The sequence below is a fragment of the Anser cygnoides genome, chromosome 2 (assembly GCF_040182565.1).
Source record: "Anser cygnoides isolate HZ-2024a breed goose chromosome 2, Taihu_goose_T2T_genome, whole genome shotgun sequence".
Classification (NCBI taxonomy): domain Eukaryota; kingdom Metazoa; phylum Chordata; class Aves; order Anseriformes; family Anatidae; genus Anser; species Anser cygnoides.
Genome location: NC_089874.1, coordinates 3,368,641 through 3,391,464, shown reverse-complemented (window position 1 = coordinate 3,391,464; position 22,824 = coordinate 3,368,641). Strand labels below are relative to the sequence as shown.

The window sequence follows — 22,824 nt, the reverse complement described above, 5'->3', positions numbered from 1 at the left end:
AAAATGTGGACCTAAATCACCCTGGCTTATATCACAGTTTCAGTATTGGCTCCAAAAACTGAAGCAAAAAGAGTTCTCATCATTTTTACAGGCAACAATCAGAAAACAAACAAACAAACAAACAAAAAAACAGTAGAATCTCTACCTCTCCCTACAATAGACAGGCAACATCAGAAGGATGTTTCTGCATTTTTTAACTTGTGGCCGTGACTCCCTCACAGAGTAAGGCAAATCTAGAATTGTTTCATTTATTAAAGTTAATAAAAGACACTCTCAGCCTTTTTTTTTTTTTTAATTTCTTATTGCTCCTCTATAACTAATGTGCTCAGAGCCAGTAAGACTTTTTTTTCAGAAGCATATGCTTGTAATTATCCCTGTAGATATAGGAAGAGAATGAGACACTTTATTTGCCTGAGTCTGCTGCAAAAGTCAATGCATCAGCATTGACTCATCAGCACACATAGACATTCTTCTAGCTGTTTTGTGTAAACATGGTGCAAGATGCACAGACTGGGGGCACAACTGCAGAAGAGCACATCAGAATGCCTTGGCCAGCACTTCACCCTGACAACAAACCTGGAACAAAGGACAGTGTTGTGGGCTCCCCTCACCTTTCACCTTCAGGTGGAATTTAGCCAGTGGTGCTCCAGGTGCCACATGAATATCATGAAGTTCATCGAGGATCTGGGGCAATTGCTCCTCTTCAGTGGTAGATTCCTCCTGTTCTCGACTAAGAAGCGATTAGAATTAGAAAGAAGAAAGTCAGCAAGCCAGAAAAAAGAGATTGGAATCAGAAACGCCTATTTTAGATTAATTTAATCTGTGTATTTTGTCATTATGACAACAGATTCAGCAGCATATGGCATTAAAAGTAATGGAAAGATATTGTGAAGAAATATCTGGGCTAGCCTCGAGGCAGCCAGAGTAAGTTTCCACATGATAAACGTCCAGCTGTTGTAGTTACTGCATCTGAATATTCAGCTGGTCAGTGTTCCTTTATGACATTAAACTGGCCATACCAGATATAGCAAAAACGGACTTCATATAAGTATACATGGCGATCTTATCATTCCAAAAGTCAGAAAGAGTTAGAGTTCAATATTTTACCTTGAAATATATTCTTTGGCGCTGTAGTAAGAAGATGTCTCTGTTGCATCTGCTGCTGTCTCATAGTCAGTGCTGGTCACTGTTAAACAGAAAAGGAAATGTTTTATATACTCTGAGCTTTGAAAATTTTATTCTACTATAATCATAGTTTCCCTATTAATGTGAGTGACTGGCAGTTTGATTTCACTGCTGCTACTGCAGCAAGCTCCCACTTGCCCCTGCATTATGTAAAACACCTCAGTTTATCGGAAAAGCTTTGCTCAGAGCCTCACCTTGGTGTTGGCAAAACCCAACTGAACCAAAGAGATTTGAGAGTGAAACATTTTGTGGGCAACGTGTACATATTTTTAATATATGCAAACAGTGTTTTTCTTGAAAAAATATATATCCACCTCTGAACATGACCCCCTCCCTCTGTTTTTTCTACAGTGGTTTTGAGACTTACAGTCCACTCGAAGCTCAGCCTTGGTTGAAGCAACTCCCATGTTGTTTTCAGCAAGGCAACGGTAAACGCCCATGTCAGTGGGGACCACAGCTGTGATGATCAGCTGATGGCACCCCTCCTGGTCCTCGTTGATCATGTAATGATCATTTTCTTCAATAGCTTTCCCATCCTTGAACCAGCGAACTGTGGGGAGGGGTTTGCCAACAACGATACAGTCGAAACTGACAGGATATCCATCTTGTACCTCTTGGTTCTGGAGCTCAGTCATGAACATGGGAGCTAAAGCCAGGGTAGTTTGGGAGAAGGAAGAAAAAAATGGTTGTGTTAAAAGATGTATTTTAGGAGCACTGCTGCCCAGTGCCTGTAGACTTCTGGTTTAGGGTTTTAAATTGCAGAGTAGTTTCTTTCCTCCAAGACAACAGTCAAGAAGAAAGTCCCTGATAAACACTATGAAGATATTCCACCATAAGCATTGCAATACCACCAGTGCAAACTGGAACATTGTATTTGTTCCTCCCCTTTTCAAAACATCTTTTCTTCCTCAGGACTGTTCTGAAAACTGTTTCATTGATGTAAGGACAATAATCATATAGCATTTATGGCCATCTGACCACAGTAGGGGACATTTCTACTGTGAAAAGCAGCTTTGTAAATAAGTGAATACTTTGCAGTCTCTGCCTTCATCACTGATCTGCCCTCCTCTCCCACATACAAGAAAGAACAAAAACTTAATTTTTTTTTCCAAAAGTGCAAAGTTTCCAGGAAAATATCTGCACAAAATGAAAACCAGAAATTTTAGAAGTTACTTAATGAGTGAGAACATTCTGACGTGCTCTAGCTGCCTTTTTTCAAATAATAAAAAAAATATATGCTTTACCTACCTGTATCAGAAGTCAGCAAAGGTGGTGGTGGTCTCATTACTGGTGGTGCAAACTTCCCATGGGTGGGTGGTGTTGCTTTACCAATACGCAATTCAATTTTCTTAGGGCCCTGTTCTAAAATGTCAATCTCCACAGGTATTCCCAGAGCACCGAACATCTCTCTGAAACGAGTGGCAGCAGTTTTTGCCTCGGACAAGATTTCAAACTTGATGTAAATGTATTGGTCATCCTCACGATATGTCTGATGGTCAACCACATCTATGTCCCCTTCATCTGCGCTGACAAAGAGCTCTTCCTCCACATCAGATATCTCCGTTGAGATCTTGGCCCTGAAAAGTCTATGAAGTCTCCTTCCTGCTTTACGGAAAGCATCATCCAGCTCGCTGCCAGAGGAGCTCTCTGTCTCACTATCAGTGCTTTGTTTAATTTGCTTCTCCTTACGAAGCACTTGAGGTTCCTGAGTGCCAATCACCACCTTGGCACTATGTGAAACCTTCCCAAATTTATTGGATACCTCACAGGTGTATTTACCTGCATCTTTCCTATCCAGGCCAGTGATGATCAAAGAGCAGGTCCCATCACTGTAATTATCTATGTGATAGTAGCGACCATCCGAAAGTTCTTCCCCATCTTTCAGCCAACGGACTTTCATGTCAGTTTTGCTGTGGGCCATGCACTCAAGATGGAGAGTGCTTCCAGGCTCTCCACAGAAGTCTCGGAAGGTCTCAGTAAACACTGGACATTCTTGTTGCTTGATCTCTTTCCTGACTTTGTAGCCTTTGAAAGCAGCCTGGATCTTCACAGCAGCCTTGTTCATGGAAGGATCATCTAAATCTGTTATTTCTGGTTCAGCTGGCTTAGCAGCTGGGGCAGCCACAACAGTCTCCACACTGGATTTCTCCCACTGTTTCCATAATTTGCCTGTGGAGACAGACTGAACCTTGGTAGTAACACTAACACTTTTCTTTCCAGCTTTCTTGAGGTAGTTCACTAGGGAAGGAGTCCCAGCTCTGGACTCATCATCTGAGCTTGTGAAGGACAAATCTGCTTCTCCTGTCCTGGCCAGCTCATCACATGTGGAGTACTCCTCTGAGTAATAGTGAGACATCTCTGCTTCCTCCTTCTTCAGCTTCTGGAGCCTCTCGTCCTCTTCAGGTACCTCGCTGATGGAATCCAAGGTGGGCTCCCGGCTCATCCGGCGTTTCTTGGCCAGAGCTTCCCACAGGAGGTGGAGGTCTCCCTCCTGTGCAGCCTCGGGGGGCAGCCTGGGCTGGTCGTGGCCATCTACCAGCTCTTCCTGTTGGCTTGCAGGGGGCACTTCCATGGCAATTTCTTTTAGCATTGTCACTGTAGGCACTGAGGAGAATTAAATTGATAAGATGTTAAAAGACAAAGTCTATGAGTAAGCTCTGAAAAGCACGTGGAAACATTATTCTAAAGTCTGGACAGAAGAGGGCCAGTGGCACTTAACTAAGCATTTTGTTGAGAACAAAATACAAATTTAATAAAACTGCACATGGTCCTGGTCAACTTGTTCAGGGTGACCTTGCGTTGGGCAGGTGGGTTGGACAACATGCCAGATGTCCTTTTCAACCTCAGCTATCCCGTGAGTCTATGCACGAGCATAAGACATGGCCAGACAATAACTTTTTTCTTCCTCACACATTTGAACAAATAAATTTATGAGCTTTTTGAATATATATTTTTGAATAAATTTTTGAGCTTTTTAAATGTTGCAGTTTAATTAATATCTACCTAAGACTGTTAGTGGAGCCTGGAAAGCTATTTATTCATGTTCATGCCATTTTAAAGCTAGACAGGGCTCCACCAACTGTCTGAAATAGCTCTCCAGTGGCTGTAATGAGAGCTGAGACTCCCCTCACATGGAGGCACCTGCCTGTGGATACCTTGAGTTACATGTGTCCAAGTGTGAAAGTTATGACTCACCCTCTGGGACACACTGACCTGCCACAGCATGGTGCCCAATGACACCGGAGATGCTCCAGGCTGTTAGGGACATCCTTGTGTGGCTTACAGATATAGCACAAGACATATGAGCAATCTGGGTCCTTCCGAAGAAGGAGACAGAGGCCAGGGACAGTATCCTAAAGCACCTCAATTGGACTAGATACCTGTGTGTGGGCAATTGAATCCACACCTTAAGGGTGCAGTTCAGCTTCCTTAGCACTATAACCTAGTGCCATTTGGGATGGCCAGGACAGGGGCTGGCAGATATCATGCAGAACCTATGAAAGAGCTCTTGCTTTTTGAAGTGGTAGCTGAAGGCCAGGCAGGATACCCTAAGGCATCTCAAAAAGCACCAGAAACCCAGGTAGAGGCAACCGTATCCCACCTTAAACATCTTATGTGAGCAGATCAAAGCTATTAGAAATTCAGGAATTTACTGAGCTGTACCAAAAAGGAAAATAACAATTATTTGTGGATCTTAGACATAGCTTGTAAAGGAAAACAAATTCCAATCCAACACATGGAGATGCCCCTAGCTGTCCATAAACAGAACTGATTTAACATCACCCGAATGCACACACCATACCTTCAAGACACAAGCTGGCAACAGATTTGACTTCTGGAGAAACCATGCAAGTATATGTGTCCTGATCTTCAGGTTTAAATGCATGAATAATGAGTATTTGCTTTTTTCCATCAGAGATGATTTCATATCTCCCTCCAGCGTGTATTTGTTCTTTTCCTTTCAGCCATGTCACACTCTCTTTGATTTCACTTGATAATTTGCACTCCAGGCGAGCCATGTCCCCTTCTGAGACTGATCCTCCCACCAAAGGATGGGTGACCGTAACTGTAGGTTCTGTAATTATGAAAAAAAAAAGGTGAATTAACACAGAGAACATACCACAGTCTGACTTTAAGGCACTCCAGATCGCTCTTTGAAATGTCCAAGCATCCCATCCTTCATTTACAGACTCTTTAATTGCTGTAGACAAGCAAAAGAAAAAGAAAAAAATCACTGGCAGCATCCAAAGTTTGCACTTCCAAAACTGTACAAGCTCTCCTAGGGGTTAAACTAGCTCCACTTAAATATATACATGCAAAAGTCATTGCATTTTTTCCATTCCTGCGTTTATTTGCTGATCTTCATTTACCCATCACAACCAGTATTCAAGCAGTCCTACAGATCCTAGAAGATCTTAATGTTTAGAAGTGAAAAAATGAAGAAACAATATGAAGAATAAAAAAGAAAATAGATTATTAAAAGATGCATTCATCCAAGTGTTGAAAGGGAAAAAAAATAAAATTATGCTAGTTTAGGAAGAGTTTAAAAAAATCACAAAAAGCATAAAGAATATCTCAGAAAAAATCTGTCTTCTTTACTTTGGCTTGCAAATGAATTGCTGTTTGTACGTCACTGAGGCTCAAAATGAAGACAAATGCTTTAAACGTGCAGATGTTGACTCAGCACACGGCTAAGTTCCTGCAAGCAGCACACATCTGAGTGTGATCCACCCCTCTGCTCATTTCAGCAGGGCGAGGGAACCATTGCCCAAAATACCTTGGATTTGTTGTAGACAAAGGGAGCGTATGCAGAGTTACCAGGGTCCAGCTGACGCACTGAAAGACGTTGCAAAACCATCACTGAGTATCTGAGCTTAAGAGCAAAAGAGGATTTTTTTTTATTACCGTTATTCTCACTTCGAGGAATTTGCTGGGCATTTGGTTATCACAGAAGGAGTTGCAAGAAAAGAAAGATTGAGGCAGTGGCTCTGCATCCCACTTCCAAAGATACACCAACAGACAGCAAAGAAACTCTGTTCTCCAGCACTCCTTTGTGGGGGTTATTACAAAAGATATGCAAATAATGTAAAGAGAGGGGAAGATGGGTGAAGAAGACAACATTGCCCACCACGGCATCAGTACCAGGGTCTTGGTTGCCCCAAACACATTCCAGCATGCCCCTTCTGATGCATTCCATCTGAACTCCACCAGAAAAGAAACTCGTGGCGACCGGAAAACACATGGATGCAGTGCAGGCTGCAAGACAGCTTGATGCAGGTTGGAGAAAATAAAGGTCGAGTACTAGCAGCACAGCAGGTTTTGCTTTGTGGCAGCCCAGAACAATTTATTATTTTTTTTTTTTCAAGCTCTTTCTCCTATATTGTGTTGGCAGCAAAGCACTGAAAGGTGTTGCAGAGTGGACTCTTCCAGGAGATACCTGGAACGGGAGAAGCAGACATGCCATGCGAAACAGGCCTACAACAGCTTGCAGTCCTCCGTGGGGGCATCTCTCCTTTCTCACCTAGCTGCACCATTTGAGGGAAGTGCACCGGCTCGCTGGCCCCGACTTTGTTTAGAGCCGAGACGCGGAATCTGTAGGGTTCACCTGGGGTGAGATCATCCACGATAAACTCCGTGTTTGGAATAATGCCCTTGCTGCATGACTGCCAGCCAATACCTGGGATTTTCCTCTCCACTTTGTAGCCTAGGATGTCGCAACCACCGTCGCTCAGCGGCTTGTACCAAGACAGAGTTACAGAGTGACTGTTCTTACTTAAAACCTCTGGTTCTTCAGGGGGATCAGGGTGGGCTGGAGGCACAACAGAGGTCCGGTGATGCATGATATGAACAATATTGCTTTATATTAAAACAATCCAAGAGCTTTCTACAAGCAATGAAAAGGAAGCATGACAAATTCACTATTTGTCTCATTGTAAAGCTGAGGGGTACATGCCCATGACTCAGACGTACCTGTGCACTGGCTTCTCCTGCACTGATCTACAGTGCTAACAACAAACTTATTTTCCAGGTGCCCTCTCAGACACTTAATGTCACATATTATTGTGATACTTTTCCTGCTGCTTTGTCCCACTCAGTTCAAAACAAAGATGACCCTATACTATGTGTGTTATTAACGAATCTGGCTGAAAGTTTCAAGTACATTTGGGCCTCGATTTTATTCGCTTCAGGTCCGGCCTTGAACCATCAGGTTACCATTGGACTACAGAGTAACTCAAATAACTTCAAGAGCAAATCACTTAATTTCTGTGTAATTGCTGTTTGTGTCGTAGCATCAGGCATTAACAAAAAAATACATAATGGGAATACCGTGGTGTCCTACCAGGCTGGCTACTGACAATCATACTCAGTACAATGGAAAATGTTCCTTATCTAATTTACTCTTTGGCTTAGAAGTTGGAAATAATTACAGTTTTCAAGTTCATGGCATTTACCAAGTAAACAAACTGCCACCATGTACTAAACCAATAAATTAAAGATAAAGCAGCCAGTTCTTTCATTTTGAACACCACAGTCTTTTCTTCCCACATAATAGAGAACTATTTTCTATATTTTCAGCCAAAATTCATCTACAAAACCTGCCATCAGGAGTTCACGAGGATACCATTTTACAATTCTTAAAGTGTAAATGCCCAAAATAACGTGAAACTGTTTTCAATGGAAGATATCAGGCATCTCTCAAGTCTCAGCACTCATGAGAGGGACAGAACAGGCTACCTGAAATAATTTAAAGAAGGGATGGTCAGTCAGTGGCTCTTGAACGTCTCAAGTACAGCGTACAGCTAAAACACATTGCAGTTATCTCATAACCACCCCTGGGGCTGTGCTGGCATGACCATTGCTGGATGACTGACCTACCCCCCTGTGGGAAGGAGCCAGGCCTCTGGGTGCTGGAATGGATATTGTCGAACCATTTGTTTAACAAACTCCGCAAGCGATTTTGGCAACTACTGTCTTCTCCACTTGCAAAGTACTCCAAGAGCTTCTCATTCTCCTATCTCTGAAGTATGAGGTGCGAATCTTATGGATTTCAGCCACATAAAGATCGTAATATGCAACACAGTAATCTGGAATACTGGTTGCCTTGCACTTGAGTAGATAAGCAGACTTCATAGGGTTCTCTGCAGCCCTTGATAAGTTTTTCCACATGCACTCCAGTGCAGCTCCTTCCTGTGCCCACGGGTTTGCTGAATGTGGTGTTGAACTCTGAGTAAATTCATTTCCATGCAATTGTGTTACACTTTACAGAGGACCGCAGTTAAAGAAAGCTGGTGAACATCTCTATCATCACTAGCCTGATCTAATTTTATGCTGATGGGCTGAATTGTTTCTGGTCAAGGAACAAGTTGCCCTGAAGCATCTTCTCAGACAAAGAACACTACCTCGGGACATGGAAGGCAAAGAGAAAAAAATCAGTACAAAGATTAGAAAATTTGAGGTTGTAGCTCAATGCCAAAGTCTGAGATTTCAAGTGCCACAGGGCTAGAACATCAGACACAACATATGAACTTACCTATAACAGATAACTTGGCTGATGCAATTATTTCCCTGGAAGCAAAGGTCACCTCTCCTGAGTGATGCGGTTGAGCTTTTCTCAGAATAAGTTTGTATTTGTTTCCATCTGCTTGTACCTCCCAGTCCTCATCTGATTGGATCTCCATGTCATTAATATACCAGGTAACTTCATTAATTGGCACAGCTTCACTTAGAACACAGCTAAATGTAGCTTTCTCTCCCAGAGAGACTTCCACATCAGCGAGAGGCTGCAAGATCTTCAGGCGCCATCCTATGGATGAAAATAATTAGACCCTTAGTTATGGCAACAAAACCAGGTAAGAGATGGTGTGAATATTTGTGTTGAATCTCTGGACAGTCAGGCCCCAGAGACCAAGGAGATCATTAAAAGAGAGGTTATGTGTATCACTAGAACAGATGATATCACTGGGGGCTGAAACTTTCCAAAACTTTCAGGAGCAAAAATCAACTAAGCAATGTCTTTCTTTTCCAAGTAGCAGAAAAATACAATGGAGTTACTTAAGGGAACTTGCAGGGCATTTCAGTATCTGAATTCACAAATCTGAAATGTCTGCTTTTGTCTGTTCTCCTTACTGAGCGATTTGTGAACACTGCCATGAAAATGTGGAGAAGTGCATTCCTTGCCCGTAGGATTCTGTATCTCTGTGATATCGGTATTTGCAAGGCATGACTCATCACACGGAAGGTTTGAATTACACTGTGAACATACCTCAATTCCCTACAAAGTACAGCAGGAATCTAGGACAAGTGGATTTACTGAATTCACAGATTTGCTTAGAGTTACCCAAGCTGATTCATGCTCCCGATGCCTCGATGCAAGTGGAAAATGCATAAGCCAGCAGTGCAGAGACAATTGGCTTTGTTAAGAATTGTAAAGAAATCAGGTGGTTCCTCACAATTAGCTGGAATGAATGGATTGAGCAACTACAGCCTGATAAGACTACACCTGGCACCTTACATGACATTTTGTACCCTCCCAGAGCATCTTACCACTGACAGGACACGTGGCAAGAAGAAACCATGCTGTGGAGGACTTGTTAGTGTTAGGTCAGAGGTTGGACTAGATGATCTTGGAGGTCTCTTCCAACCTAGATGATTCTGTGATTCTCTGAAAGGGATTCTGATCCCCTGGGGTCTCAGTGTAATAGCATAAAATACTAGGATACAGAGATAATATTGTTGCTGATATAACTCATCTCTGAAGCTCTGATTCAAATACAAACACAATTCAACTCAGCAGAAAAATGACAATTGTAAGACAGTCATTTGCTGTTAACTGCCAGCTGATGCTGCTTATATCCATGTCATAGCATACAGAACAAGGAAAAAAAAAAAAGGACATTTTAAAAATATCATCCATTTATTGTGTGGGAAGAAAAGTCACATGAAAAGAAAGCAGCTTATGCCTTTTTCCTCTCTGCCCTTCGTAATATGTTCCTGGTTCATTTGCCCTGTCCAACCAGAAGTTTAAGCCTCCCCATGCAACACTTGTTTCGGTTACCTTTCACCGTCAGGAAGGCTGAGGTCACGGCGTCGCTGCACGTGAAAGTCACCCTGCAGCTGTCCTGGAGAGTCAGGTTCTTCAGCAGCAGCAGATGCCTGCGCCCATTTTCAAAGTAAACCATCTCAGTGTTTTCTGTAGTTTTGGCAGGCTCGTCGTCAATCAGCCAGTTGTAATCGCAGCACTCGGGCTTGGAAAGGTAGCATTCAAACAGGGCTTCTCCTCCTTCCACTGCTTCCACATTCTCCAGGCCCTGGACAATGCTGTTCTTGGCTAGCAAGGAAGGAAACCCAAGGGCATTAGTGGGCTGCTATGCACAGCTGAGCATCAACAAGCCTCGGAGCACCGGATGACTCCCACTCCTGAAAAGCTGATGGAAAGCGCGGGGATGTGATAAAGTGTGCTTGAAGGCTTAGCTGTTATTTCCAACCAGGCTGTAACACAATACTATATTTAAAAACATTTTAACCGGTGAGATGGTTTAAAAATAATGATGAACCCCTGGGACCTCTAGCATTTTATTTAAACTTCCTCCAGAAGCCCAACTTCTGTTTTGGCAAATAAAGAAAAAATGTCGGTGTCCTTTTGTCCCACAACAGGCACCGTTCCCCCAGATCTCCCAGGCAGTAAGATTATCACCAGAGCTGGGAAGATGTGAACCAACTGGCAGCTCACAATGCAACCTTTCTGTCTGTCATGCAAAGCAAGCATGAGAGGATATTACAGCTGGCAAAGCTATAGTGACTGTCATTGGAGTTAACATGTTTTGCAAGTCTGCTTCTAGGAAACACGCAAAGAATTAAAATCTAAATTAACAATATTTTGAATAGCAAATCTGTGAATTATTATAAAGGCTCTGTGATAATATATTAGCTTTATTTTCTCATGCATGTGTGGTTATATGTGTGCTCAGAAACATGCCCATACCTACACACTCCATTTGCCTGCACAGTCGCTGCATGCATTGGCTGGTATTTGCACATAAGCAGCCAGCCTGATGCAAAATTAAGCATGGGATGGTGCTTGAAAATATAATTTCTGTTAGACCAACTAAATGGACGAATTATATGCACAGCAGTGGGAACCCACAGTTAGGTATATACAGTTTACACAGATACCCTACAATGGTCATATATATAGTCATATCAATTATGATCCATAATATAAACCAATGACCTGAGACATTCCTTGTTAGGATCTCTATAGTTATTACATAGAATTGTTCTAAACAAAGTAAAAAATAATGCCAAATTACTTAATTAAAAAAAATGCACGAGTAACTAAAACAGGTCTATATTTTATGGTATTCGTACTTATGGAGGACAATGAAGGTTTGGTAAATCCGTGGAGAAAGTATAATTTTGTTAGGATAGAGCCAAGCTGTTCCTGTGTGTATTTTTGGAGCACTACTTTCTCTAACTATGAGAAGCAGATAATTGTAGGTCCTACCTCAACCTCCTCTGGGATGTTTTTAGATTATATTCATTAATATATTTTTAAATCCCTAAAATGGAAAGTGCTTATCAATGTAGCAAATTCTACAGTTAATAATACGCTGCTGTTCTATATTCACGGCTCTGATTAGGCAAAAGGCATAATTTTGCCTAACAAAACTTGACAATTCAGAAATCAAATCAGAACCCCTGTCCTTGCTGATTGAACTAATTCACCCGGTGACTGAAAATAAGAATCCCATATGCAAACAGCAGAAAAAAAAAAAAGAGACATCAACAGAAAATCATAAACCTATTATTAACCTTGTTGTTTGCTGATTCTCAGGACAAATTTCCCTTACAAATGCTGATTACAAATGAGAAGGTATTTCCCAACCAATTGGTATTTGAAGCAGGTAAAACAACATGATAGCTTAGCTTAGCCATAAAAAGAAATTTCACACCTTCTATTAGCTACTAGTTTTAGAGCATACTGAGTGTAAAAATCATTCTGTAACGGCAAAAAGTATTCTTATTATTGCTTTGGGCCAACATTATGTCTGGGAGTCCACAATAACTCAGCAGGACACATCCCATTGCGCTGATGTTGCAGCCAAATCCGGTTCCTTGTAGAAGAGGTGTGATGCATAAGTGGTGTAATGAGTGAGCAGTAATTAGAACTAAGCTCCAACGAAATGCTGCAGCTTCATATTCAATTCCCATTAACTCCCAACTACTTTTAGCATCATTATCAGCACTGGAGTGAACACCAAAGAGTGGGTTCTAACGTGTCACTTATTGCGAGATGCTGCCATGATTTTTCCACCTCTTATTGGGAAGCCATGATAGTCTTCCTCTTTGGCTGGAAGACCTCACCTTGAACTTCAAGTGCAGCCATCACTTTAGTGCCTTCAGCTTCACAAGAATAGATGCCACTGTCTTCTGGTACCGTAGGTTTAATTATTAGCATGCTTACATTCCAGTCATGATCGATAATCACTCGCTGCCCATCTGCATGTATTTCCTGATCATTTTTCTTCCATATGGCGTGCACTGGCCTAGAGTATTGGCATATGAACTCTGCTGTGCCATCTTCATCAACAGTTATGTCCTGCATGGGACTGACCACTTCAATGGTTGGATCTGTCAACCAACACGTCAGGAAGGACATGCATTAGTGCATCCTCATGGAAACAGCAACTTAGAGACTTTTGTCAAGCACAGAGCCCATGGGAAGCAAGCAGAGTGAAAGTGCAAGCAGGAAGCTGGCCGGGCACACTGGGCATTAGCAGTTTAGTCTGTGTTTGTATCAGCATCAAGCAGGACCGAAGCAAAACTGGCACATTATAATACAATTATCATGTTGGAGCATGGGCCACCGACAATTAAGGCCAGCACTTTAATAGCTCTGAATATGAACCTCTGTACAGAGCATCTGCTGGGAGTTTCTCCAGGCTTAGTTTTCCTCCCAGCACGGTTGACACCATCTAGACTAGGAAGCAGGGAGCGCGAACCACTTCTGCTTCCCAGAACGTGCCAGGAGTGCAGGTGTGAGACAGGAGTGCAGTGGATGGGATGCTGAGGGTGCTTCCTTGTGATGTGCAACCTCACAGCCACGAAAAAATGCCACGCGCTACAAGAGGCTCCTTCTGTATGAGCAGACAGCAACCACTCATTGAAAAGAAATGCAATGCTCAAATGCAGATATTCATTCCTGTCCTGTGCTGGTGATGGCTACGTGTCAGATGTCTTTGGAAGTATGGGGAGCAAAGTTCCAGGTCAGTTGTAATTAAAAAGGGCACTTCACAGGAGAGGGGTACTCTGTATTTTGATTAGCTATGTGTTCCTCTGTAGAAGAGACATAATTTGGGTAAAAATAATACGCTATTTCCTTTACAGTAGGTGATCTAGAAACTCAGCTGTGTGAACCTGTTGAACTCTCACCTGCCAACCACTGCAGTCTCAAACTGAGAGCCCCCAAAATGCTGGGAGCAGCTGGATAGGCAGCTCCTCTGAAGATGGTGAGATCCATGAGGTTGTTTTAAACAATCGGTGTCTTTCTTTTAAAATACTATTTCTGCTTCTTGAAAGGCAGCTTCAGGACAGTAAATACATCTAACCTCAAAATCCTGTGAGCTTCCAAAGCAGCCCAGGAGTGTCTCCTGAGATGTCAAATTGGACCACCTGCATACAACTGCAATATATATGCTGAAAAGAAAAATCTCAATGGTGTCTGAAAAGTGAAGTGTCTCTGCAGTATCCTTCTCAGCAGAACCACATCAGCTCCTTAAAGTCTTGGTAGGGCTACTGATACTACAATGGGACATAAAAAGATGGCAGTCAGAGAAAGCTAATAAATACCCTTAAATTTCAAATAGTTCTGTTCACAAACTGGCTAGAAAAAACTACACTGGATCTCTGCCTGGAATGTTCCTCTTGAAACTGGTGCATTGGGTGGAGGACTTGGGATGTTACTGGCAGACCTTGGGAAGCAGAGATACTTTTACTTATGTCTCTTAGAAACTTGTTGCAAGTCTTGCTCCTGCTCTCTAAGTCTCCCTCTACCACTCTGTGTGTCTTGTCTGTGTGTTTATGGAGAGGAAGATCAATGGCAGATCCTGGAGTTTTTTTGCTACACCAGGACTGAAGAAGCAAGAAGGTATCTTTGCAACCAGGGGAGTACACTACCACCCCAGTTCATAAGATGCAGACGTGCTCCTCGCAGCAAATGTCACCTGTGGTCTTGGAGAAGGAAGGTGTCCTGGTTCCACTGCCCCATCACACTGTCCCACTGCTGGGATAAGATCTTGGTGGCCCTATTTGCCCTTGCAGAGCAGCAGGAAGCTCCTTGGGCCTTGGGAGCCAAAGAGTTGCACTGGGGTCTGTAATTCTCACTCTGCCCAAGGGGGTCAGAAGGCTGCAGCTCTTTCAAACTTGTCCCATTTTCTACCTTCCCCTATATGAAGATGTCGTCATGCTGGGCCATTGAATGAATGCAGTTCTAGGGCAGTGATACTGTGAAGGCTGAAGAACCTGTCCTAAGATCTCACTTATTATAAAATATCTTCAGTTATAAGCATGCTTTACATCATGAGAATGGAGCATATGGAACTGAAAGACAACTTGTTCCTTGATGAAGAACAAACCATGGATAGAAAGATAGACTGAAATATGCCTAATTTGAAGAAAGATCTATTTCTAAATCTCTGGCCAAAATAAAGTGCAGGAAAGTGGCTTTTAGTACAAGCACAGTTAGAATTTTACTAGTTTTTACTTTCCTGCTAAATCAAGTGTTCCTGAGCACAGTGTAATTGGGGTGTTTTTTAAATACTTCTCTCATCCTAATCCAATGATAGTCATATACTAATGTGATTCATGTTCACATCTTGCCTTAATGGAAGCACAAAATATCCACACACGTGTAGTAGCATGAGCTGTGGGGTTGGATAAGATGATCTCCAGAGGTTCCAATATCAACGATTCTGTGACTCTGTGAAATTTCAGGAAACTTCTCAGGAGCCCTTTATCTGGCTGAGTAGAATACCTCATGATGCATTTATCTTTAGTTTATGCTTCATGCCCAGTAGAGTTCTTTGCCTAGAGAGCTTGGAACCAAATTCTGTCTCGGGAAATATGAAACTCAAAAGTCATACACACAGACATGGGGTTTGTGGGTTTTACACGTTGCCTCGATGTTGCATGATTCTGATATTAGTAAAAATGATTTGGTATTTTATCTCTGCATAGAGTTACATTTTCTGAATGTACAAGGGACACATTAGATAGAGAAGGAGACATCAATCCCTGACTCAATTTCATATTGTGGATCAATTGTGTTATGGTGAATAGCTTGGGGGTAGATTTTAATATACAATGCTTAACCCTTCATATCAATATATCATATATATTTATATATAAAAATCCCTTTTCCAAGCAAGGAATAACTGTTACTTTTGTCTGATAAATAACAGCTTTTCCTAATGGCTATAAATGGGCTGGATGGGAAGCAGCTTGCTTTACCATGAGGTCTGGATCTCAGTGTTATTTGCAGTTTGTGGCTACCCTTACCAAATGAGAAAAATATTCATTCAACAGACAAGGTTTTGGTAGTACAATGATGACCATTAGTATTCTGGCAATCAACAAATGAGGCCTACTTTTTTACTGGGTTACTGCAACGTCATCTACCATTTGGTTTCCAGAGTGAGCTCTGAAGCCATCAGCATATATGCACAAGGTCTTGTCTCAGGAATATGCTGAGCTCAGTACCAGTAACAAGGCTATGGAGCAGCACAGTGATCAATTCTGTGAATTTTCAACCACACAATTTTCTGTGGTATTATAAAAACATGTTGAAGAGGGATAAAAAATCAGGCACTACCACAGTGGTGAAAGCACTTTCTTCTCCTATGTATGTTCAGTTCCATTGAGAAGTCCAGTGAAAGCAGTAGCCCTTCTTCGCATGAACCATTCAAAAAGTTGAAAAAAGTTGACGTGCTTGTACCTACAAGACTTCTGGAGTGAGCGTGGGTGACTTGCAGAAGTGGAGAGCTGCAGGATTATCATGCCACAGAAGAATTGTGGAGAGATTTAGTAAGGGTAGCCAGGAAGGCAGAAGCGCTAGTGCACTGAGCAGTTCCAGAGGTGGCCATCTTTGTCCATCTAACAACTAAATACCTTTGACTAATAATTTAGCAGAAGATATAAGAGACCCAGCTCTGAAGGTGACAGTGCCTGAGTCGTGGCACGCCACATCATTTAGGGTTAAAGTGTGGATTATCCCATCCTGCTCAGAGATTTCAGTCACAAAGTTGTTGTGAAGGGGAGATCCGTCGAGCCACCACTGTACGTTCTTCACGCCCGGGTGTGAGAGCTCGCAGGTGAACGTGGCTGACTCACCCACAAAGACGTCTGTGTTCTTTAAACCAGAAACTATGACTGCTTCTTCTTCTGTATAACAGAGCAAGAGAAGGTGCCAAAGGAAAACACAAGCATAAACATACACAAGTTCCTTCCTGTAGAACTAACCTAGGCAGTAGTGCAAGTTGTCCAGGAGAATTGAACTTGCAATGCTGTTCTGGGAAAAAAAAGAGCTTAAATTTTCTTTAAGGGATTGAGAAATGCCTTCTATCCATCACCCACTTGCAAGGCAGTGTGTGTCTGCAAAAACTGTTTCACTGAAAGGACACCATTCCATTACTAGTTCCTGGCTGTCCTGTGTGTTGTAGCCATCCGCACTGACATTTGTACGCAGTGCAAGGCAGACAGGTAGCTTAAGAGTTAAACGGGATATTTATTTTTAGTACAGTAAAAAAGTTATACAAGTATCAACAATGATAGAAGCCATAATGAATAATAATGAGAATTTCACTATTTTTTATAACAGTTCCTCCAAGGAAATGTTTTTAAGCAGTACCACCGCCTCCTCTGGTGCACAGTACAGTCACTACCTCGAATTACTTTATTTTATACACATTAATCCAACCCCAGCCTGAATGTAAATGTTTATATCTTCACTGAAATCAGGGAAGAAATGAATGGAGTTCCAACCGTTTGCGTCTGTGACAAGTTTGGGCAGTTACTGCCAAAGATTTTTGTAAGAAATTCAGGCAGCAAAATAAGAGCATTCCCAAGTTTCATCTTACCTTGCACGTATACAGAACCTGTGGTGATCTCGTATCCAGTGCTGCAGGTATAATCCCCGCAGTCCTCAGGCTCCACGCCATGGATGATCAGCTCGGCAATGCTGCCTTTCAGCTTCATCTCATATTTGTCACTGGGCTGAATGATGACCCCTCCTTTTCTCCACTCAACTGGGGCATCTGGCTTGGAGATCTCACAGTGCAAGACAGCTGTTCCCCCTTCTTCGGACTCCACATTTTTCAGTTCTTCATTAAACAGCACGGGTAGTACTACAGTGGAGAAGCATCCACAATAGTAACGGTGGTCAGGGGTGAGTGACTTGCATGTTCCTTTCTCCAGCTTGGCATTCCCCGTGTTTCTGAACCACAATTTGCGAGTCGGGAATGCCAAGCCCAGAGCAGGGCGTTTGAGTTGTGCCACAGCAGACACTCATGGGGCTGCTGGTGTGAAGTTGAACACTGCTGCCCCGTAAAGGATTGGCAGAGGTCATGGGCTGTATAAGGGGCTTCATGTGCGCATAACCACAATTTTCAATGTAAACAATTAGAGGTACAAAATTGCCAGCGACACCAATTTGAACGTTGAATCACTGAAACCACACACTGAGCAAAATGCTGGTTATGGGGGCTAAGCTCAGGATCTAGAAGCATGATCTTTTTGTCTGAGTTAAAATACACAGCATTCAGTATAAAATGAATAGAACTATAAAATCCTGTAGCATAGCCACTAGAAAAAGACAAAGAGCCACAGATCTTGGGCTGCTCAGGCACAAATAGCCATACTGGCTTCATTTAAAATGGGCCTGGTTTAGGTATAGGTGAAATATTCCTGTCTCTTATTGCCAGGACTGTCAGCAAGCAAGTTTTTTTCTCCTGTATGTACTCTCCATTCACAGCAGCTGCAGTTTTGCTCTCAACTTCCACAGTGAGATCAAAACTGCAACTGAGGATTGGGTTTAGAAGACACTATATTCTTCTTTAAAGAGCAGACTGAGGATCAAACCCCCTCCTATAGCTGAAATTCATAGATACAGAGCAATTCAGTGACTAAACTTCCATTTGAAACCTACGGAGGGCAGCCACAGCTGTAACTTCTCTGACATCAGGCAAGGCTTCTCCTACCTTTGACTTGCAGTGACGCAGTGGTCTGTTGATCCCCCGAGTCGCACGTGTAATCCCCAGCATCCTGAGCCTCAGCATCGTAGATGAAGAGCTCAACACGTGTCCCCTCTTGCCGGATCTCGTACTTGTCGCTTGAGTGCAGCACGGTATTTCCTTTCCTCCACTCCACGGGTGCGCTGGGCTTCGTCAACTCACAGTGCAGCACGGCTGTGCGCCCTTCCTCCACCTCCTCGTTTTTCAGCCAGTGTTTGAAAAGCACAGGTAGGGCTTGAAAGGGAGAATGGTGGAAAGGGAACAAACAGGCAAAACAAAAATAGAAAACAGAGAAATGTTTTGTTTTTTAAAGTACGGTAAGAACTGGAATGGTAATGCCATTCATGAAGTTCATGCACAATTCTGGCTGTGTTTACCTGAAGGGGGTTGTCTAGTTCTAAACCAGACAGAGGAGGTGGAGGAGGAGGGAGAGCAGTTAACCAGTAGGAAAAAAAATCAGTTCTACAGGAGCTGCATTTCTTTCCCCATATCCTAAACTTTCTTTTTTTTTTCAAAGAATTCCCACCTAACTTCAATACTCATTTTTGAAGTCCAGAAAATGAGCACCCCTTCATTGTGAAAGGCTGCTTGTTTTTTTTTTTTCCTTACCTTCCTAATCAAAAGAAATCCAAATTTCTTTTAATGCAGCTTGTACTTGTTGCCCCTCATCTGTTTGCTGGGCACCCCAAGGACTCTGTCCCTCTCTTCTCTGTAGACCTCCATTAGGTAGTTGCAGACAGCCATGAGGTCCCCCCTCAACCTTCTCTGCTTTTCATCAAGCTGAACAAAGCCAGCTGCCCCTCCCTTTCCTTATACTTAAAATCAGAGAATTATTAGGGTTGTAAAAGACCTTCAAGATCATCTGGTACAACCACCTCCCTCCTACCAATACCACCCCACTAAATCATATCCCTAAGTGCCAGGTCCAACCTTTCCTTGGACACCCCCAGGGACGGTGACGCCACCACCTCCCTGGGCAACCCGTCCCAACGCCTGACTGCTCTTTCTGAGAAGAAATGTCTCCTCGTTTCCAACCTGAACCTCCCCTGGCGCAACTTGAGGCCATTCCCTCTGTTCCTACTTCATGCTCTCCAGTCCCCCTGCTGCACTTGCTCCAGCACCTCAGTGTCTTTCTTGTACTGGGGAGCTCCAAGAAAGCGAATGTACTCCTTCAACTGTGGTCTTGCAACTGCTGAGCAAAGAGAAAATCATACCTTTAACTTCCAGCCTGGCCGTGGTCTTCCCATCAGCCGTGTGGCAGCTGTATTCTCCCGAGTCCTCACGGTTCAAATCGTGAATGACCAGCGTGTGCACGTTCCCCTCCTGCTTGATGCTGCACTTCTGGCTGGAGTGGATCACAGACGCACCTTTCTTCCACTCCACCGAGATGTCAGGCTGGGACACCTCACAACACAGGTGAGCCGTGCTGCCCTCCTGCAGCTCCAAATTTTGGAGGACCTTTACAAAGGTGACTGGAGGAACTGTGGGGAAGACGGTACAGACACTGCTGCAAGTGGGGAATCCAGCACTGCCCCAGATCAGAACTGAGTGCCCAGAGTTGTATTTTGAACATGATAAAAGGGCAACAAACAAGATAAGTATTGACGGCCAACCTTTCAAAATCATTCTATAGAAATTAATGAAAGGCTATATATCTGGCAAATATCTGAAAACATCTTAAGTGGGAAATTAATTCAGAGAATATTCTTGACATTCTTCAGCATTGATTCTGACATAAATTAGATGCTTGGTTTAGGATAAATTGGGTGGTTCTCAGAGGATGTCTGCTTCACTCTACAGGCTGTTAAAAGGTCTAAAATGACTAGCTCAGATGTGCATGTCTAACTCTAAATGCCTAAATTAGGTTAGCTGAATCTCCCGAGATTTCCAGAGACCCCTGCTCCCATATACACACCACCAGAAGCTAAGGCAATATCGGCAGTGCTTACCAGTAGCTCCTAAACCCTTCTTTCTAGGAAGCTGCTCACCTTGGACTGTTAGCTGCGCTTCTGAGGTATGCTGCCCGACTTTGAAACTGACAGGCCCACAGTCTTCTAGTGTCACCTTTTTCAGGATCAAAGTGTGACGTGTCCCTTGGACTCTGATCTCATTCATTTCATTGGATTGCAAGGGGACATCTCCCAGGAACCACTGAGCATCCTGAGTTGTTTCCCGTGACAGCCTGCATTCAAACACTGCATCTTCTCCTTCATATGAAGTGACGTCCTTCAGCATCTCCACTATGGTTGCTGCTGGTTCTTTATGGAAAGGTCAACAGAGTTTGATATCTACTTTCAAGTGATGCCTCCTATTTTCCTAGGTTAAACATTTTGTTATGCTCATTCTTGACAGTACTGTATTATTTGAAAGAACTAATGGCCACAAGGCACGAAACACTACATGCATGGGTATGCATAGTGTGATATGTTAGTCTTACAGATGTATTATGTATGCACGTATGTGTGCATATGTATTATGCACATATATATGATAGTCTAAAAAGTATACATGTTATACTATATTGTGTATTTAAATAATAGAAACATTTATATGCAATATATGTATTGTGGAAACATTGTCAACAGATTTTAGTAGGTGACGTTAACATTAAACCATTGACTAAAGACATTAAACATTAAACCATTGACTGAAGACCCATTTCTGATTCTCTAGAAATAACTGCTGCAGTTCTGATGCCTTTGAAATCACCCTTGTCTCTGAAATCTCTCTGGGCACAGGACAATGTCTAGCTGTCAAATTACTTAATTGTGTGCCACAGCCATAGCAACGATCTCCGTATCACATTTTTCCCACGTGAAGCCCTACCTTTCATGTGCACAACTGCGGTGGTTTGCTGGTCCCCTGTATCGCACATGTATTCCCCAGCATCAGCTTCACGCAAGTTGCAAATCGTTAGCTCAGCCACAGACCCAGACTGGCGCATCTTGTACTTGTCACTTGGTCGCAGCACTGTCCCAGCCTTCTTCCACTGCACAGTGGCATTTGGTTTTGAGATTTCACAACGCAAGGTGACGGTGCCACCTTCTTCAGCTTGCTGGTTCTGGAGCAGTTGCGTGAAGATTACTGGTAAAGCTAAGCCAAGAGAAATCAGAGGAAAAGCTTGCTTCATTGATGACTGTGTCACTAAGTCTTGCATTTAGTGAAATTGCAGGACCATTCCAATCTTGATTAAAACTTTAAAAAACAAACTAGGAATGAGAGAGAATGTTGGATTTCCAGGAGTACTAAACACTCAAGAATCACTGGGCACTGCACACCCTGACAACCTCTGGAAGTATGTTCCACTTTACACAGGAGTGGTCACAGATATGGACTCTTGAGCATCTAAGGGCATGTAACTCCAAATGGGTACACCAAAGCCACAACTCAAAATCCTATGCTTGATATCTAAGTTCCCAGGTATTTATGAGGGTGCACAGAAAAATATCATTCTACAATGCTTCTCATTTGAAAGCTGGACCCAGAAGAGGAATGAAAGTTGGATGTCTCTGCACTGAAATGTAACTGACGGGTCAAGACAGAGTTTTGGTAGGTTGATTTAAAATGTGCCATGTGTAGAACTTTTGTTTCTCAAGTCTAGTTGTCTAGAAGAACCGTGGTGGCTCCACAGATAACGCTGAAATGGGATTAATAAGGGAAGGAAATGGGGTTGTAGAAGTGCATTTATAGGAACTGGGTGGCAGATGTATATAGAAGAGAAAGATGAGAAGGTGCTTGCAGGTGACATAGGAGTGGATGGTGTATTCTGTGGGACAGATGGACAATAGCTTGAGTCAAGGTTTTTGTACAGTGGCATTTGAAGTGAAGGCATCCCACTGTGCAGCTAACTCCTCCAGCCCTATGCCTCTTTGGAGCCAAGAAAGAAATATGGAGTGCGGAGAAATAATGTCTTGACAGAAAAGCTTTGTGGAGACCTAGTCTGTTAGACTCGATTACCGTTGAGTGAGAACCCTTACTACAAAAAAAGAAACAGACTTCCTGCCATAGTGTCCCTGAATCTTTCATATGGAATATCTAAACTAACCTAGAGCTCCCTAAAAGGTGAAGTGACAGCTTTTTTCACCTCTCACTACCAAGGATGCCATAGTTCGCTCATCGCCAGAGTCACAGATGTAGTCTCCAGCATCCTTCAGCTGTAAATCATGAATAACTTCACAGCAGAGCACATTTGCTTTATCTCATACTTGTTGCTGGCCTGGAGTAAGACTGAACCTTTTTTCCCCCTCACTGGTGCATTGTGTTTGGAGAGCTCAGCATGAAGGGTGACTGTAGAACCTTCCTCAGCTTCCTGATTTTGGAGGTTTCTTTCAAAGAGTGCTGGAATGGCTGGGAC

At 42.8% G+C, this 22,824-nt stretch overlaps 1 protein-coding gene across 1 annotated transcript in view; it reads right to left on the bottom strand.

The window, feature by feature from the left end:
* The window catches only part of OBSCN (obscurin, cytoskeletal calmodulin and titin-interacting RhoGEF), a 162,382-nt gene that overhangs the window by 32,194 nt on the left and 107,364 nt on the right, over nt 1-22,824 (bottom strand). The window contains 15 exon segments of the mRNA XM_066991378.1: nt 612-730; nt 1,108-1,186; nt 1,553-1,831; nt 2,434-3,789; nt 4,988-5,260; nt 6,707-6,994; nt 8,717-8,989; nt 10,241-10,513; nt 12,550-12,816; nt 16,351-16,623; nt 17,319-17,585; nt 18,438-18,704; nt 19,685-19,951; nt 20,459-20,728; nt 21,297-21,563. Of these exon segments, the coding sequence (XP_066847479.1) occupies nt 612-730; nt 1,108-1,186; nt 1,553-1,831; nt 2,434-3,789; nt 4,988-5,260; nt 6,707-6,994; nt 8,717-8,989; nt 10,241-10,513; nt 12,550-12,816; nt 16,351-16,623; nt 17,319-17,585; nt 18,438-18,704; nt 19,685-19,951; nt 20,459-20,728; nt 21,297-21,563 (4,818 nt within the window).